Consider the following 14615-nt stretch of genomic DNA (forward strand, 5'->3'; position numbering starts at 1 on the left):
TCGATCAAAGAAGAAAGCATGTAATTTCTATGACATTTCATGTTGCCAGCAGGGGGCGCTATAAGTAACAGTTGTCATGTAGATGTGTTCAGGACAAGACTGTCATCAAAGATGTGAAGTTGTACTTCCTCGTTAATGGCGAGACATGGAAATGTGTGGCTCAGCAACGGCCACACGTGACGAAAACTCACAAATGTAATAACTTTTGATGTCCAGGGCCTTCTGAGAGGATGTTTAAATTTTGAAGTCAATCGGATGAAATCTGTAGGAGAACGCTAAATTACGACCCATGAAAATGGTCTAAAATTTGTCAAAATTGCACATTCAATTCAAAATGGCTGACTTCCTTTTGGGTTTAGGGTATGGGTCCAGGAGGCTTTTTGGTACGTCTTGGGGTGTTACAAAAGCCTCCCCAGTTTTTGTAGCTCTAGGTAATATATACCACAGGGGCTGATTCTTTGAAATCTGTAAGGGGCGCTACAGAGCCATTTTGGCACATCAGTGCAAAAAAAAAAAAATCATATCAGATATCACATTTTAGGACTTCTGATGTGTGTGCCAAGTTTGGTGAGTTTTGGTGTATGCCTTGCCTCTCAAAAAGTGCTTCCAGTTTTATGGCACTTAATGAGTAACTTTGGCAACAGTGTTTGATGAAAACTCAAAAGTGTAATTTCTGTGCATCATGAAGGTCTTGACAGTATTTTAATTGAATATGAGGTTAATTGAGTTAACCTGCTACAGGGTAAAAATCAAAGAGTAAAAAGGTAACTTCCTGCTACCAATAGGTGGTGCTATGACTATGATTCAAAATTGCACTGCAGATGTCTTCAGGCGTAGACTCTTATCAAATTTGTTACATTTTTTAAAGATCTGACTAACTAACAGTTTTTGATGTCATGTCGAAACATCGAAATTGTCCACCCCACCACGGTGACACCTTTTAACCAAAACTCACAATATTCATTTTCAAGCATCATCAACGTCTTAATGATTTTTTGAGACCATTTTGAGATCAATCGAGTCAACCTGCTAGGAGCTAGACGTCTTAAGTGTAAAACTTTGCTTTTCCAGTGCCAATAGGTGGCGCTCTCATTATCGCTTAAAATTGTAATATACTGTAGATGTGATCAGGGTAGGACTCCTATCACACATGTGAAGTTTGGGTCATATTGGACCATTTACAGCAGAGTTGCATACCATTTCCTGTTTACTTCCTGGTTCATGGCAGAGCATGCAAATTAGATGCCTCATTCAGATCACACGGTGTGATGAAAACTCATGATTTAAATAACTTTTGCTGTCAAAGGTCTTATGAAGGTAGTCATAACATTTGAAGTCAATCTGATGAAAGCTTTAGGGAAAGTTCGAAAAAATTATGACCCCTGAAAATAAATATATAAATACACCAAAATTACAACTTCACATCAAAATGGCTGACTTCCTGTTGGTTTTACGGTATGGCCCCAGGAGACTTTTTTATAGGTACTGGGGTGTTGCACAGGCCTCCAAAGTTTCACAGCTCTAGGTAAAACATGCTGCGGGGGCTGCTTCGTTGAAAATCAGTAGGGAGCGCAACTGATACATTTCCTCCCACCCATGCACGAGACCATTAAAAATATCAAATCTTTCACCAGACCTGATAAGTCTGCAATGTTTTATGACTTTTTGAATATGTTAAAGCCCTAAAACTGCAACTCATTTGAGAGAAAAAACTACTACTACTACTACTACTACTACTACTACTACTACTACTACTACTACTACTACTACTAATAATAATAATAATAATAATAATAATAATAATAATAATAATAATAATAATAATTCCTTTAGTTTCAAGAGGGTCCTCGCACCATTCAGTGCTCGGGCCATAATTACAATCCCCACCCCTATTAAAGGGTTTAGTCATACATATTTAATTAACTGTGGAAAAAGAGTGTGCTATAGATATGGAGGGGCTCAGCCTGCTGATAAGTCCAGTCACAGGTTCAGTGTTGTACCTCAACATCATCGTAGTGAGGTGGAAGGCCCTGGGACTCCTGTGGTGTGATGTAGACATTAGAGCCCACCAAGGCTCCAAAAAAACACTCCAGCTTCTCCTGGATCTTCCACAGCTCATCCTGACAACACATAACAATAACAACAACAACAACAACAACATCACAACTGTTCCAAACAAATGTTACTCAACAGTCAGATCTGAGATTTCAGATTCATTTTCATATATATGGTGAACCTTTATGACTACTGAAACTCATATTTTCCACTTTATCAAAATAATTTGAAGAATACCACAAATCACATAAAAGAAAACCCACAGTGAGTGAGTTGCTGCTGCTGTTGTGTCAATTGGTCTTAAATGGTAACATCAGAGTAGCATGTGGAAACTGCACAGCTGCATTTTAGCAGAACTTTATAACAACCACACACTTATAAAAGTTGATTTGTAGAGCACCTTTTCATACAGGTTGGTGCAGTTTAAAGTGCTTCAGAGCTGACTAACAAGCCGAAAATAAGACAGAACAAGTGTGGACTACACACTGTACAAAGAGGACTTTCCAATCACATCCAATAATAAGACAGCTAAGTCTACCTCAAATATTTGTCTTTCCCCAAACTTACTAGAACGGGACCCGAACAGACTGATATGACTGCCGCCTGGCATACACTTGGTGCTAAGCCAAAACCGAACAGAATCAGAAAAACAAATGTTGGTATCACAGGAAGAATTACAGCATCGCCAGGCATACAGCTAAGAAACAAACATCAACCACTGTCTAATCTAACTGTGAACGAGCCAGAGAGCAATTTTATAAATGGGAAGCAGGGAATTAAAAATGATCAGATTCACGAAGGGAAACGTGAAATTCGCCGTGGCATACAGAAGAAGAAGCACAAGGCACTCAAGGACAAAGAATCTGTGCCAGAGGTGAGGGCGAGAGATGTCCTGCTTGTGGGAGACGGTGCTATCAGTGCTGTAAACAATGAGAGGATCAACAGTGACATAACTGGACTTCTCTCCCAGGAGCTGTCAAACCACCCTGGAATCAAACAGGTCATCGTGCATGAGGGAGCCGTTGACACCAGGAGAGGAGAATCTGAAGTTTTAAAAAAGGATTTCTTGGAACTTTTTGACAGACTTGACAAGCTGAAAGTTCAGTCATTCATCAGTGGGCCTCTCCCAACGATTGACAGAAGGAGCAGTAAGTTCAGTCGCCTCCTTGCTTTGCTTATGCCTGTGAGTCTCAAGGAAGAAACTTTATTGATAACTTTAACCTGTTTTGGGAACGGCAAAGAATAGATAAGAGGGTGACAGTAAGATCCTCAATCCTAAAAATATGATTCAAATTCCCTGTCAGCAGAGTATCTCAGGCCCTGCTTCAACAAACTTGAAACTAGCTGTACTTAATATCAGATCCTTGGGTAATAAGTCACTTTTAATCAATGATTTTATAACCTTATAAGCTTGATTTTATGTTTTTAACTGAGATTTGGTTGGACAACAAAAATGGAAATGCTGCTCTTATTGAATCCACCCCACCAAGTTTTAGATTTGAGTTTAAAGCACAGCAGAACAAAAAAGGAGGTGGTGTCTGTGCCCTTTTCAGGGACAGATTTCTTTATAAGAAGCTGTCATTTGGTGAGTTTTTATCTTTTGTATATATGTAATTTAAAATGGAAGTGAAATTCTCTCCATGTATCTTATATACAGTTATTTACAGGCCACCAAAATACTCTCCAAATTTCTTGATGATTTTACTGAGATGCTTTCAATTTTTTGCACAGAATTTGACTGTGTAGTCATCACGGGTGATTTTAAATATACACGTGGATAATGTCTGTGAGAAAAATGCCATACATCTTTCTGCAATACTTGAAACATTTGATCTTTGTCAACATGTGAGAGAGCCGACCACAATAGAGGACACTCTAGATCTAGTCATCACTAAAGGTGGTAATATTTCAAATGTCACTGTGCTGGATGTTGCTCTGTCAGACCATTTCTGTGTATTTTTTGATCTGTGATTCTAAAAGATCAACAAAGAAAAAAATACTTCAGTGAGAACACTTTTCATGGAAGCCACCAATTTGAAACTGACACAATCTCAAACAATGTTGATGATCTCTTGAACTCCTGCACTTCTGAAATTGCAAATGTAATTGACGCCATTGCTCCTTTTAAGGTGAAATTAATAAGTAAAGGCAAAAGGCACCGTGGAGAAACACTCCTTCTGTAACAGTCCAGAAAAGGGAGTGCCGGAAAGCAGAACAAAATGGCAAGTCAAAGCTTCACGTTCATTTTGAAATCTATAAAAAACATCCGCATTTATAATTTGACCTTGAGAAGTGCAAGGCAGTCATTTTTCTCTGAGATCATCAACAGAAACAGTAAATTCACGTGTGTTATTTGCTACCATGGACAGATTAACTAACCCTCCTGTTCCAATATCTCCAGAACTAGTTTCCACCAGCAAATGTATAAAGTTTGCAGACTTTTTTAATATCAAGGTTCAAGGCATCAGACTTACAATTAACTCTTCAATGCCAAAGAATAATGTGCCATCACTGCAGACTTCCCAAGGTAACTTACTAAGTATGGAACAATTTAAGGCCATCAGTGACAAATCACTGGAAGAAATTATCTCCAGTCTCAGTTCCTCCACCTGCTGCCTTGATGTTTTACCCACTAGCTTCCTTAAAACTGTTTTGAGTAGTCTGATAAACAACTCACTCTCACAGTTATCTGTCTCTCCAATCAGGCACTTTTCCAAATGCTTTGAAAACTGCAGTCATCAAGCCTCTCCCAAAGAACAGCAGCCTGGATGCCACTGTACTGAACAACTATCGGCCGATTTCAAACTTACCATTTTTCAGTGAAGTTATTGAAAAAGTTGTCCACCAGCAACTTAGCAACTTTTTTAAAACTAAACAATTGCTATGATAACTTTCAGTCAGTTTTCGGTCCCATCACAGCACTGAGACTGCACTCATAAAGGTAATAAAATGACATCCGCCTTAACACGATTCCGCCTCTTTTTAGTGCACTGGATCTAAGTGCTGCCTTTGACACAGTGGACCACACAATTTTATTAGAAAGACTAGAAAACTGGGTCGGACTCTCTGGCACTGTCCTTTAATGTTCAAGTCATATCTTCATGACAGGAAGTACTTTGTCTCAATTGGAAACTGTAAGTCAGAGAAGATGACTTTGACATGTGGGGTCCCACAGGGTTCCATTTTAGGACCCCTCTTGTTTAATCTCTATATGCTTCCATTAGGCCAGATTATGCAAAATAGCAAAGTAGCCTACCACAATATGCAGATGACACACAAATATACATATCACTTTCACCAGGTGATTATGAACCTGCAGAACATCTGTGTCACTGTATTGAGCAAATCAATGATTGGATGCATCAAAATTTTCTCCAACTCAATAGAGATAAGACCAATATCATTGTCTTTGGGCCATGTAAAGAAAGGCAGAGTGTCCGCTCTCACCTTGAATCCCTCTCTCTCATAACTCAGAGTCAAGCAAAAAACCTCTGGGTTATCCTGGACTCTGATTTAAATTTCCACAGTCACATCAAATCAGTAACTTCATCTGCCTACTATCATTTAAAAAACATTGCCAGAGTCAGAGGAATAATGTCACAGCAAGACCTTGAAAGCCTCACCCACACCTTTATTTCTAGTAGGTTAGATTACTGCAATGGTCTGTTTGTAGGCCTTCCATCAAAACAAGCTGTTCAGCAACTTCAGCTTATTCATAATGCTGCTGCGAGAGTCCTGACAAAAACTAGGAACATGACCACATTACTCCAGTCCTAAAATCCTTACACTGGCTACCTGTCACTCAGAGAACTGATTTTAAAATCTTACTGCTTGTCTACAAATCAACCTGTGGCTCAGCGCCAAAATATATCTCTGACATGCTTGTGACTTATGAACCCTCAAGGACCCTTAGAACATCAGGGGCCGGCCTACTGAGCGTCCCAAGAATCAGAACTAAACATGGTGAAGCAGCATTTTGTTATTATGCAGCACAAACCTGGAATAAACTCCCAGATAAGGTTCATCAAGCCCAGACTCTGATCACTTTTAAGGCAAAGCTAAAAACATTCATTTTTCACACTGCCTACTCCACCTGCTGACTACCAACTTATTATTAAACTTGATTTTAAATCATTTTAAATGATCTTTTTGTCTTTGCACCTCTTGTCTGCACTTTTTTTTTAGTAATTTAGTAATTGATTTAAACTTTTTATCTTATCTCTTTCTCTTTTATTGTAAATCTGTATCTTTTATTATGTTTTTATATTTAATTACTCTGTATAGCACTTTGAATTGCCCTGTGTATGAAATGTGCTACACAAATAAAGGCAATTGCACAAAAGGCAATTGCCTTGCCTTTTATGCAATGGGAGGAAGTGGAGATGTGTTGTCCATTCTTTAATTTTTAATTTTTATTTTTTACAGCCATTGATGTGGACAGTAAAAACAACAATAAAGACAAGTCAATAATTTAAGACCAACGGAAGCTAGACATAAAAAATTATTAAGTTGTGATTAAACAGATATAGAAAAATAATAACTAAATTCAACACACTAAAAAAACAGCTGCTATGCCTCAATTTCGCACTACGTACCACGAGGTCTGATGAGCAGACAGCCTAATACACAACTGCTAACTTATTATTTTCAAAAGCTTGCTGATGAAATGACCAATTTGACATTACACATAGTCAGATGATCTGTTGTCAATATAAGAATACTTATTAGTGCAGCTTTAGGGAATGTGGTGTACATGAGTAACTAATTGATGGACTAAAATGAGCAGTAGCATCATTTGTCTCAAAGGAAACAGAGTTATGATTTACCCTCTGCTGGAGGCACTCTCACCTTGAACCTCTGTGGCTGGTGGAACTGGATGGTGGCTTTATTCTGGACAAAGCTCTTACTGAGTGCACTATGCTTCACTTGCCCCTGCTTGTTGAGCACTTTCTTCTTGCCACTGATGCAGCGGACAACATTGACATCCCTGTAGTATTCCAGATTGTGGGAGCACAGGTTCTGCAGGTCAGACAGCTGAAACAAAGACTGGTAGTAGGAGGCTGTGCTGGGATCAGACCTCTGGAGATGGAGGGGTTTCTTTTCCCAGTACTCCCTGAAAAACTGCTCCGTACCCATGGGCTGGATGAGGCTCTGAAACAGGCTCTCTGGGCTGTTGAAGCACAGAGGTGATGGGACGTCTCTGCTCTGTTTGGGAGGGGGCTGCTCGTCATCACTGCTTCGTCTCTTTACAGTCTTTGTTTGGCTTTTCTTTGGCATTTTATTCTGAAAACTAACAAAAACAAATTACACAAGTAATGCACAGCCAAATAAGTACATGAAAGAAAACTAGTTCTAAGAATTTATATAAAAAATATAAACAATAAATAAATAAATAGATGTGAAAAGATCACAGAGAGCCGGAGGGGATGTTGTTTGACTCTAATACAACCTATGCTCCAGTCATTTAAACACAACCATCAACATTATTTGTTAACATGGATCTAATGTTGAACGACAGTTGTATGATTTCAGAATTGGTCATTTTCAATACTCGACTATGTCAACTGCAAAACTGCTCAATATGCAAAACTGACTTGAAGCCCTCTACATTTTTCAGTTTGCCATTGTTATTTTTTTTGTTGTTGTTGTTGCTAAAAGCAAAGCAAAAAATTGCTCTGAGTAATTTCTTTAACATTTGTAGTTACTGCACAGAAAAGGAGAGAAAGTGGAAAGAGTTTCCAGTTCTCAGACAATCTCACAACACACACACTGGTCAAAAAGACACAACAGCAGCTCTACTTCCTGAGAACAGTCAGGAAGGCCAACCTGCCAAAACCATGGATGTATTATGAATCAGGCACAGCAGCTGCTGGCGTCTTTTAACCACTGCTTCACTGAGAGCACTGACTCATGGGATCCTGGCGTGGTTCGGCAGCAGCTCTGTGGCTGACAGGAAGGAAGGTCATAATCACAGCAAACACATCACAAACACACGTCCATCTGATCAGGACGACGTCCACAGAAGACGTCCTGCATCCTGAAAGACTTGTCTCACCTCGCCAATCACCTGTTTGAGCCCTTGCCCTCAGGAAAACACTGCAGGTTAATCAACGCACGCACAGACAGACTTATGAACAGCTGTTACCCCAGAGCCATCACCACACTGAACACGGCACCGGAATACCTCTGCCTTCCTGTGTAACACTCATTTCATGTGCAATATTCTCATAGCTATGTGTATGTCAGTGCAGCTGTGTGTGTATGTGTGTGTATGTGTGTGTATGTGTGTGTGTCAGTGTGGCTGAGGCTGTGACAGCTTCACGTGCTCTGTCAGTCCGCGTCACACACAGCATGTCAAGTTTGTGATCGACTTGGACAACTCAACACACTACTGACCTTTTCACCAGCAGCTGAGATGATCCGAACAGTGCTCCACCAGGGATCGATTGTGCTCGACGCCCCACGTGAACCAAGTTGTGTTTCCCGAAATATGTCCGGATTGAAACTCCTGCCGCTGAGTGGTTCCTCTATCTTCTTTGCGTTTTAGGTTTTTTGGCGGATCGCATAGTGGCAACCAGCATTAACGTACAGTTCCGCCACCCACTATGTTGGAGTGTGGGCCACAGTTATTTATCCTGCCCAAAACACAAAAACAAATAATTTTAAACTGTTTTCTTCTTTCCCTCTTGTGAATACTGTGAATACTTTGGGCAGTGTTAAACTACACACTTCACTGATTTCTCTTCTTAACAATGACCACGTGCTCTGAGGGATGCTTGTTCATTGTGTGAAGTGTTTTATTCAGTCCGTATCCCACTCTCAGGCCTGCTGAAATATTCTCCTCTTTGGAGCATGGTTCTCACTTTATGTCACATTGCATAGCCTACAGGTGTCATCCTGTGATTTCAGTATATGCTGCCACTCTTTAATGATGTTTCTTTGGATTATTCCTTTCGCCACAGCTTCGCTGAGTGATATGTCCATAAACTCTTCCTGTTTCAGCTGTTTTACTAGTCATTCTACAGTTTCATTGCCTTTAATCCCTCTGTGAGCTGTGATCCATGTAAGTGTTACATCAATATTCATATTTTTAAATCTGCAGAAGGTTTCACGTATTCTATTCAAAATATCCAGCCTACTGTCAGAGGTAAATGACTAATGACATCAGTGTTGAATGAGTCTGTGCAAAGACGTTTCTACAAATATTTTTAAACCACATTAACTGCTTCTTTAAATTTTTCCTTTATATGGTTGCTGTTCTTCCACCATATCTCTCTGATGAGGCTGTCAATTCTGACTTGTATAAATCTGTCAAATAAAAAATATTTAATCCATTGAGTGGCTTCCAGCTAACCAGGTAGAGTGTGCGCCCCATATGCCTGAGGCTTCTGCAGCGGCCCAGATTTGAGTCCAGCCTGCGGCCCTTTGTTGCATGTCATTCTCCCCTCTCTCTCACACCATTCCTGTCTCTCTTCAACTGTCCTCTGAATAAAGGGAAAATGTCCCCAAAAATAATCTTTAAAAACAAAAAAATCCATTTAAATGTTCTACCTCCCATCCCCATCATATTTAATTTAATCATTAATCCTTTGTTATTATATGCCTTTTCTTCATCCAAAAACACTGCCACAACAGACTCATTGTGAAAGACATGGTTTTGTGTTCATGCCTGCAAAGGCTTTTTCCAACATCACTGTTTTCAACTTTTAATCTTTGATTATCAAAAGGTATATTTTTTAAAAAGATCTAATACCAAGTTACTGATATTGAAGGAGTTTTTCTCTCGATTGCTGCAAATAGAAAAAAACTCTCACCCTCACAGGGTGAGCGCTATGTTCAGAATTCTTAAAGGCAACTCAATAAACAGCAAATGAGTGAATGTCCACACAGAATTTAGAATTATAAGTTCGAACCTTTAGTGAATCTTTTCAAGCAACAAGCAGTAAGCAGTTACAGAGCTCTGGATCAGAAATGCCTCTCCCTAGCCGACAACATCAGCGAGTCAGCCTGCATTCTGACAACCTGTCTTTTCCTGATCCAGTCTTTTATACTATTACAATGAGGAAATGGGAATGAAGGTAGAATCATCTTCTGGTTGGCTTCGGCATGGCATCACTTTTGGGATTGGCCAACTTCAAGGACAATCCCTTATTAGGGGTTGTTTTCCCTTGCTGGGTGTCCTGTTGAACAACATCACAGATACCACACACTCACGCCCTTTTGACCCACATCCATTCTACACATCTCCTCCTCATATCTCCAAGTATCAAGCTCTCTTCACGTCATGCTTTCACTCACACCACTGGCATCAAAGATTTAGATTGTCACACGAAGCGTTAAACTGTCACCCAGAACTCATGCGTTCACTCACACTGCTGACCCCAAAGGTTAGTTTATCCTACAGAACGTTAAACTATTAACCAGAACATAGAGTTACTGTGAGACTATATCTTGTCTTTTTTATGTAAGGAATAAACATGGCCACATATAAGGAATGAACAAGAAATAAGGAATGAACATGAACATTGCATCATATACTTACATACTCCAACAATATTCAGACTGCTGCCACCACTGGTGTGTGTGTTAAGGATTTGTTTGGGAAACTGGTCATTAGCACATGTTACTAATGCTGGCTTTGTGTATTTATACATGTGTGTGTGTGTGAGTGCGTTGGAAAGCAGAATAGGGCTGCCATCTTGCAGACTGACACTGAAAACTGACCCAGGAAAGCAACAGGTACCGTAAGTCTGGCCGCTGTAAAACACCCATAATTCAATGAAATTAGTAACAATTAATTTTATATGAAAAGACCATTGACCCATCCATCTTATTTTGGGGGATAAGATAACAGGATACCACATATCTGATACAAATACATTTGAAAACAAGTCAAATTCGGTCAGAGGAAGAGTAATGATGATAAATCTTCTGTCTTTATCAATAATTGATCTGTTGTTGACAAATGACAAATACTTTTATCAACTGAATTTACTCAAACACATCTTTATTTACTGTTGTATGTTGGTGAAAACATTTTATCATCTATCTATCTATCTATCTATCTATCTATCTATCTATCTATCTATCTATCTATCTATCTATCTAGATAGATAGATAGAATGTTTGTGTTGAAGCATACACTCGATAAAGGAATCAACACAGAACACAAACAAGAACAACAACATCAACAAAAAACAAACATCAGAAGGTGCTTTATCAGCAACACAAAGGCACAATTTTTTGAACATCAATCTTTCAAGTTTAAAAGTTGGATGTTTTAATAAATTTTACTATCAAGAAAATATGTTAAGGAACGATTGAGGAACACAGGACCCAAGTGCAAGACACAACATGAGTATACAAATTCAAGCGATTTAATGTGAACAGAGATATCTACAGTGCGACTGTGCAAAGGGAGAAGGTGATGTGCCCCGGGATCCAGTAGTGCGTGGTGAGTGGCGGTGAGCTCTCCAGAGCGTGCCCAATAAGTCGGTGTTCCGATCCCGAAATATGATGTTCTCCATGTGGTAATGGCGTCCATAGTACAAACAACAATGAACACAGACCAGAGGGAGGATGACAAGCGGCAAGCAGGCAGGCAAGCAGGCAGGCAGGCGATGGTAATGAGGCGTGGAAGCAAGCAAGGCTATCTGCAGCAGAGAAACACAATTAAACATTACAGAAGACTTGCTGTCTCAGAGGACGTAGGCAACTTGGTGAGAGGCACAAGTGAACTGCCATAGAAAAACGATCCACAATAGTTAGAATGGTGAATTACCGTCAAAGAGGGGTAGTCCAGTCACAAAATCCAGGGCGATGTGGGACCATGGCCGTCCAGGCACTAGGAGAGGACAGAGGAAACCAGCTGTGGGCGATGAAGGCTTTACCTCTGGTGCAGATGGTGCATGCTTTGACATACTCGCGGGTATCCACTGACATGGTAGGCCACCTGAAGTGCTTCTGGATTAGGGACACGGTCCTGGCGATGCCAGGGTGGCAGGAGAATTGAGAAGAGTGACCCCACTGGAGGACCTGGGTACGGACAAACAAACAACCCAGTAGACGACCACCGGGATCAGGGTTAGAGTCTAGAGCTTGTCTCAGCACAGATTAAACCTCCCAGGTCAAAAATGCCACCAGACAAGAAGGCGGCAGGGATTGTGTCAGGTGCGTCGGTTTCCTCTTCTACCAGACCAAACTGCCTTAAGAGGGCATCTGGCTTAATGTTTTTGCTACCGGGACGGTAGGTGAGGGAGAAGTTAAAATGACCAAAGAATAAGGCCCACCCGGCCTGCAGAGAGTTGAGCCGCTTGGCGGACTGGATGTATTTGAGGTTCTTATGGTCGGTCCAGACCACAAAAGGTGTTTTCACCTCATCCAGCCCATGTCTCCACTCCTCAAACACCAGTTTAACAGAAAGCAGCTCTCAGTTGCTGACATTGTAGTTCCTTTCAGCCAGTGCAAGTTTCCTGGAGAAAAAAAGCACAAGGAAGTAACCTGTTGAACGCTGAGAAAGCACCACTCCAACTCTGACGTTTGAAGCATCCACTTCATCGATGAACTGGCTGGAAGGATCCGGTTGGACGAGGACAAGCGCCAAGGAGAAATGGTCCTTTAAATCCTTGAATGACTTTGCAGCAGCGAGGGACCATACATACGGAACAAAAGGAGAGGTTAGTCGAGTCATGGGTGCAACCACCTGACAGTAGTTGCGAACAAAGCGGAGATAAAAGTTGGCAAATCCCAGAAAACGCTGTAGCCGTTTCCTGGTTGTGTGCGTAGGCCACTCCGCGACTGCTTGTACCTTTGCCAGATCCATCTTCACCTGCCTGCTCTCAACGATGTACCCGAGGAATGACACTGAGGAAGTGTGAAACTCACATTTCTCTGCTTTCACATATAACTTGTTTTCAAGCAGTCTTTGCAACACTTGGCAAAAATGGATTATATGTTCCTAAACAGATTTGGAAAAGATGAGAATGTTGTCCAGGTAAACAAATACTGACTGGTTGAGCAGGTCCCTAAGAACATCGTTGACCATGGCTTGATAGACAGCGGGGGCGTTAATGAGTCCAAAAGGCATGACGAGGTATTCAAAGTGACCAAGGGGGTTGTTGAACGCTGTCTTCCACTCATCTCCCTCCTTGATTCGGACCAGGTTGTAGGCTTTGCGAAGATCCAGCTTGGTAAACACTGTGGCACCATATAGGGGTTCAAAAGCAGAGTCGATTAAAGGCAAAGGGTACTTATTTTTCACAGTGATATTGTTCAACCCCTGGAAATCAATGCGCAGGGTCTTAGGGTCTTGTCCTTCTTGGCAACAAAAAAGAAGCCTGCACCTAGAGGTGAGGAGGAGGGACGGATAATACCAGATTTGACGGAGTCACTGATGTACTGCTCCATGGATTCACGCTCAGGTGCTGATAAGTTGTAGAGTCTGCTGGTGGGTAACGGAGCTACAGGCAACAGGTCAATTTGACAGTCATAAGGTCGGTGAGGTGGTGGTAAACAGAAGGTACAGTCAGGAGGTTCTGATGGGCTTGATCTTGCGACATTAGTACAGCTGGTCTGGGCTGATCGTAAACACAAGGAATGACAGTGACTGCTCCAGCAGCTAACCCTCCCAGTGGCCCAATCATGGACAGGATTGTGGCAAAGGAGCCAGGAAAGGCCCAGAACTACTGGAGCATTAGCAGAGGACATAACATGAAAACTTATGAGCTCATGGTGATTGCCGGCTAGTAATAAAGGTAACGGAATAGTATCATGTGATATGCGAACTAGGACCTCACTGTTCAGCGCTTGTAGAACAAGGAATCTAGTGGAATGGTAGGAATCTGGTTTAGCCTGGCTAGTTCTGTGTCAATTAGGTTAACGTCAGCACCGGAATCAACTAAAGCAGTGAGGGACACATCTTTACCATTGATACACAGAGTAGCGTCAAAATGTACTATTTGGGAAATAGGAACCACAGATTGACTCACCAGAACCCCGTCTGTGACTGGTAAGACCAGGCATTTAACTGGTAGGGACAGGTGGCAAGTTGGTGATTGGGTTCCCCGCAGTAGATGCAGAGCTTTTCCTTGAAGCGATGGTTCTGTTCCTCAGGGGTTAGATGGCTTCTACCCAGCTGCATGGGTTCCGCTGTAGACGGCTCAGGGGAAGAATTAACACAGAGAATTGAATTGGTTAGACAACCTGGAAGCTAGGTCTTTAGCAAGGGTGGCTGTTAATGTCCTGGCTGGGGAAATGGCCGTCTTTTCTCTGCATGTTTCTCGTTACCTAGTTTCAGACCTCCCAACCAAGCTGTCCTTCATGCTCTAGTTCAGCCCCTTTAAAAATATATTCCGCAAAGCCCTGTCATCCCAACACAACTCAACTGCCAATGTCCTGAACTCAATTGAGTAATCTGCAGCACTGAATGAGCTCTGATGTAAATTGAGCAGGCGGTTACTGGTGTCACTGATAGTAGCGGAATGGTCAAAAACAGAGGTGATTTCAGAGGTAAATTGGGGAAAAGTGGAGTTAGCTGTTAGCGGACTGTTCCAGAGGGCAGC

At 41.3% G+C, this 14615-nt stretch overlaps 1 protein-coding gene across 3 annotated transcripts in view; it reads right to left on the reverse strand.

The window, feature by feature from the left end:
• The window catches only part of riox2 (ribosomal oxygenase 2), a 23700-nt gene extending 15135 nt beyond the window's left edge, over positions 1-8565 (reverse strand). For 2 of the 3 annotated variants that reach the window (XM_042499806.1, XM_042499805.1), the window contains exons 1-3: positions 8452-8557; positions 6904-7345; positions 2001-2120 (exon numbers count right to left, since the gene is read on the reverse strand). In XM_042499806.1, coding sequence (XP_042355740.1) covers positions 2001-2120; positions 6904-7332 — 549 coding nt within the window. In that variant the 5' untranslated portion in view covers positions 7333-7345; positions 8452-8557. Of the gene's footprint in view, positions 1-2000; positions 2121-6903; positions 7346-8451 lie in introns of all 3 variants that reach the window. The other variant, XM_042499807.1, reaches the window with a different exon arrangement.
• Between the last annotated feature and the right edge of the window lie 6050 nt (positions 8566-14615).

Source organism: Plectropomus leopardus, chromosome 13 (assembly GCF_008729295.1).
Source record: "Plectropomus leopardus isolate mb chromosome 13, YSFRI_Pleo_2.0, whole genome shotgun sequence".
NCBI lineage: Eukaryota > Metazoa > Chordata > Actinopteri > Perciformes > Serranidae > Plectropomus > Plectropomus leopardus.